The following is a 5283-nucleotide window of genomic DNA, read 5'->3' on the forward strand; positions in this document are numbered from 1 at the left end:
TGGTGCTTTTGGCAACAGCAATGGTGTTAACTAAAGATGCATCTGGTACTTTTCAACTCTGTAGAGTGTTATTAGATTCATGCTCGCAGGTCAATTTAATATCGGAATCGATGTGTAATGCACTTCATCTAAAAAAGTCACGAAGTGAAAACAGTCTTGTTGGTGTAGGAGCTGCATCAATAAATATTAAACACAAAACTATAAGTACGATACGTTCAAGGTCAAACAGTTTTGAAGCAGTACTTGAGTTTCTCGTTACCAAAAGAATTTCTGGATATCACCCTAATGAAACACTGTCGTTAGAAGAGTTGCAAATTCCTGAAAATCTTCAATTAGCTGATCCGACATTTTACAAACGCCAAAAAATTGATATGTTACTTGGTGCAGAAGCTTTCTTTTCACTGCTAGCAGTAGGCCAAATAAAACTTGGTGAGAATTTACCGACTTTACAAAAAACTTTGTTCGGCTGGATTATTTCAGGAAAACATTGTTCTACTAAAGATTCCAAAATTGTTTCATCCCATTGTGTTGTCAGCTTGGATACAATTAATGCGAACTTGGAACGGTTGTGGCAGATAGAGGAACCAGTTCATCCACCATCAGTATGGTCAGTAGAAGAACAGCAATGCGAAACCAACTTTCAAAAAACTGTAGCTCTCAGTAACGATGGCCGAATTATGACAAGGTTGCCATTCAAAGGCGACACAAGTACTCTTGGAAATTCTCAGAAAATTGCATTAAGAAGATTTTTATCTATGGAAAGAAGACTTGACTCCAATATTGAGTTAAAATTGGAATATGTGAAATTTATGCAAGATTACGAAAATCTCGGACATATGTCGATGGTTAAGGATTTGGATTTATAATCTCCCCACTATTTTATCCCACATCATTATGTAATTAAACCAGATAGCACAACTACTAAAGTACGTGTAGTTTTTCAGCTCGCACATCATCACAAGTGTCATTAATTGAGTTATTAATGGTGGGCCCTACAATCCAAAATGAACTTGTAATAACATTATTAAGATTTCGATTATATCAATATGGAATAACGGCTGACATAACAATAATGTATAGACAATTTTGGCTACATCCAAGTGATCGCAATTTTCAACTAATTTTGTGGCGTGAGCATAAATCGCAAAATATTTCAGTTTATCAACTGAATATTGTTATATATGGTACGAGTTCTGCGCCATTTCTTGCAACTCGGTGCTTACACTACATTGCAGATAACTATCCTTACCGTAAAGAAACAGGTAAAATGATATTAAAAAGGGATTTTTATGTCGATGACATGATCTCAGGAGCAGATGACTTGGAGACATTGCAAGCCATCAAAAACGAAACTACCAAAACATTGGATTTTTACAACTTATCGTTAACAAAGTGGAATAGTAACAATGTTAACATCACTACACCAAATGTTAAACTTACAGATATTGAGACTGTAAGAGATATGGCATGCCCACTTGGAATGTTATGGAATACGAAAGAAGACTATTTTTGCTTCACTTTTCAATCAACCAATATACCAGCAAGTCATACTAAACGAAACATTTTGTCATTAGCATCATCTTTATATGATCCTTTGGGTCTAATTACTCCACTTATCATCAAAGCTAAGATTTTGTTACAGCAACTATGGATAATTGGATGTGATTGGGATGAATCCGTACCTTAAGAAATTTACACAACATGGAACAAAATTCTTGCTGATTTGCATCAAGTGGTACTTCTTAAAATTCCTAAGTTCACTCGAATCAAGAACTCAATTAACATGCAAGTACATGGCTTCAGCGACGCATCAATTAGAGCATACGGATGTTGTATCTATCTACGTTGTCAAGATAATTTTGGCAATGTTAATGTTCATTTATTAACTTCCAAATCCCGAGTTGCTCCTGTGAAAGCAAGATCATTACCACGTCTTGAATTGTGTGCCGCCCATCTTCTTGCTGGATGCTGGAACAAGATTAAAGATAATTTATTATATTATATTAATAACATATACTTTTGGTCTGATTCACAGATTACTTTACATTGGATTAGTTCTCATTCTTCAACACTAGCGGCCTTTGTTGGTAATCGAGTTGCTGACGTTCAAGAATGGTCGGTAAATGCGTTTTGGCGCCATGTACCAACCGATCAGAATCCAGCTGATCTCGTTTCTAGAGGGTGTACCGTCCCAGAATATCTGTCATCAAATTGGTTCAAAGGACCTTCATTCTTAATGTTGCCGTGGCCAAACTGGCCAGAACATTCAATAAATCAACTAACAGTTGACGAACGCAAGTTAGAAATTCGCAAACTAGTGTGCATTTTGGAAGATATCAAACTGTCGTATTTGCAACAGAGACTTCATCAGATAAGCAATTATAACAAATGTCTACGTATGGTTGCGCTGATGCTAAGATGGCACCACAAGCACGAGGCACAAATTCAATCATTATTCGTGATAAATGAAATACAACGCGCTCTGTTGCATATTGTATATATTATTCAACAACACTATTTTCACAAGGATATAGTAGATTTACACAACTCAAACCAATTACGAAGCTAGCTGTATTACCAATTAATTGAACCTGACGGTCTCAATGGGGGCCGGTATGTTAAGTCAATTGGGTTCTCGTATACTTAGTTTAAGTTCAATTATTTAATATGTACTTACAACTAACAAAAAAGCTTTGAATAGCCGCAGCTTTTCATTTGTTTTGTTTTTGTTTCCTATTGTTAATAATATGTTTGAAGAATAAAAGTCAGTGGTATGTGAACTACTCAAGCGAAAGGTGTGTTTGGATTTATATAAAATCAAAGAGAATAGAAAAAACTATTAAATTAAATAGTTTTCGATCACCGGATTAAGGCAAAATTTTTCTTCATCACTCTAATATGTGCACATGCCCCGACGGAAGATAAAGATGACGACACCAAGGAAATTTTCTATGAACAGCTTGAACAAGCATATGAACGCTGTCCCCATCATGACATCAAAATCGTTGTTGGAGACTTCAACACAAAGGTGGGTAAAGAAGGTATCCTTGGTGCCACTGTCGGAAAGTTCAGCCTTCACACGAAAACTTCTGATAATGGAAGAAGGCTGATTGATTTCGCCGCGGCTAGAAACATGGTGGTTAGTAGTACCAGATTCCAACATCTCAACATACATAAGACAACATGGCTGTCACCGAATTAAAACTCAAGATCTCAAATTGATCGCGTTGTGATAGACGGAAGGCATGCTTTCAGTGTCTTGGATGTACGTACTATCCGAGGAGCCATCATCGACTCGGATCATTACCTTGTTGCATCCAAGATCCGCACACGTTTATGTGCGATGAGAAAGGTACGTGAACAAGCAGAGCGAAAGCTAGACGTCGAAAAGCTGCAATCACAACAGACAGCTAATGACTTCGCTACTCGACTCTCCCAATATCTGGAAAATTCATCTGAAGAAGCCGATATATGCGCGCAATGGAACCACATCTCCAACTCTATGTGTATTGCTGCAGAAGAGGTGATCGGCTATCACCGTATACAAAGAAACAGCTGGTACGACCAAGGGTGTCGCAATGCTACCGCAGAGAAAGACGCAGCATATCAAGCCATCCTGCGGTCAGTTGCGACGCGTGCTGTTAAAGAGCGATATCGGCAAAAGAGAAGGGAAGAGAAACGTCTTTTCAGGCGAAAAAAGAAGGAAACAGAAAGACGTGAGTACGAAGAGCTTGAGAAGCTAGACGACAAAAATATGGCTCGAAAATTCGATCAAAAACTTAAAAGCCTGACAAATGGTTATAAACCCGGAGCTAATTCCTGCAAAGATGAAAACGGTGATCTGGTGATAGATGTCCAAAGCCTGCTTAATATTTGGAGGGATCACTTCCCGAAACTATTAAATGGCGGTAGTAGCAATGTGACTGAAAGCGAAGATGATCCCGAATTTTCAATCGTTGACGATGAAATAATCGTTCCGCCTCCCGATCATAATGAAGTTAAAACAGTTATAACGCGGCTCAAAAACAACAAAGCTGTAGGCGCCGATGGTTTACCGGCTGAGCTGTTTAAAGCTGTTGGCGAAGAGCTATCAAAATGCATGCTACAGCTAATTCGCAACATTTGGTCGGATGAATGCATGCCCAACGATTGGAATTTAAGTGTGCTTTGCTCAATCCACAAAAAAGGTGATCCTGCAAACTGCGCCAACTACCGCGGGATCAGTCTTTTAAATATCGCATATAAGGTTCTATCAAACGTACTATGTGAAAGATTGAAGCCAATCGTCAACCAACTGATTGCACCTTATCAGTGTGGCTTCAGACCTGGCAAATCCACTCTAGACCAAATACTCACAGTGCGTCAAATCCTGGAGAAGACTCAAGAAAAACAAATCGAAACACACCACCTATTTGTCGACTTCAAAGCTGCTTTTGACACTACGACTAGAAGCACACTCTATGCCGCTATGTCTGAATTTGGTATCCCAGCAAAACTTATACGGCTATGTAAAATGACGTTGAGCAACACCACCAGCTCCGTTAGAATTGGAAAGAACATCTCTGAGCCGTTTGATACCAAACGAGGTTTCAGACAGGGTGACTCCTTGTCGTGTGACTACTTTAACCTAATGTTGGAAACGATAATTCGAGCAGCAGATTTAAACCGTACTGGCACAATATTCTAAAAAAGTGTAATGCTGCTTGCGTATTCCGACGATATTGATATCATTGGTCTGAACACCCGCGTCGTCAGTGCGGCATTTTCCAACTTAGAAAAACAAGCAAAACAAATGGGTCTTGTGGTAAATTAGGACAAAATAAAGTACTTTCTGTCAACAAACAAATCTCCTGAGCGTCTTGGGACCTACGTCACTGTTGACAATTATAAGTTCGAAGTTGTGAAAGACTTCGTTTATTTAGGAACCAGCTTAAACACCAAAAATGACGTCAGGCTAGAGATTCAACGAAGAATTACTCTTGCCAACAAATATTACTTCGGGCTAAGTAAGCAATTGAGAAATAAAGCCCTCTCTCGACAAACAAAAATCAGGCTCTACAAATACCTTATCATGCCTGTCGTGCTGTATGGTGCAGAAGCTTGGACAATTACCAACAGTGATGAGAAGGCGTTAGGAGCATTCGAGAGAAAAATTCTTCGGAAGATCTATGGTTCCTTACGCGTTGGCGACGAGTATCGATTAAAATGGAACGATGAGCTGTATGAGCTATACCGCGATATTAACATAGTTAAGCGCATAAAAATTCAGCGGCTACGCTGGCT

At 38.9% G+C, this 5283-nt stretch overlaps 1 protein-coding gene across 1 annotated transcript; it reads left to right on the plus strand.

Moving 5' to 3' along the window:
• The first annotated feature begins 20 nt into the window (after window positions 1-20).
• On the plus strand, window positions 21-866 carry LOC119667300. Its single transcript, XM_038076590.1, has one exon. It carries the CDS (start codon window positions 21-23, stop codon window positions 864-866), a length of 846 nt encoding a protein of 281 aa, XP_037932518.1.
• Window positions 867-5283: the final 4417 nt, after the last annotated feature.

Source organism: Teleopsis dalmanni, chromosome 1 (assembly GCF_002237135.1).
Source record: "Teleopsis dalmanni isolate 2A chromosome 1, ASM223713v2, whole genome shotgun sequence".
Taxonomy (NCBI): domain Eukaryota; kingdom Metazoa; phylum Arthropoda; class Insecta; order Diptera; family Diopsidae; genus Teleopsis; species Teleopsis dalmanni.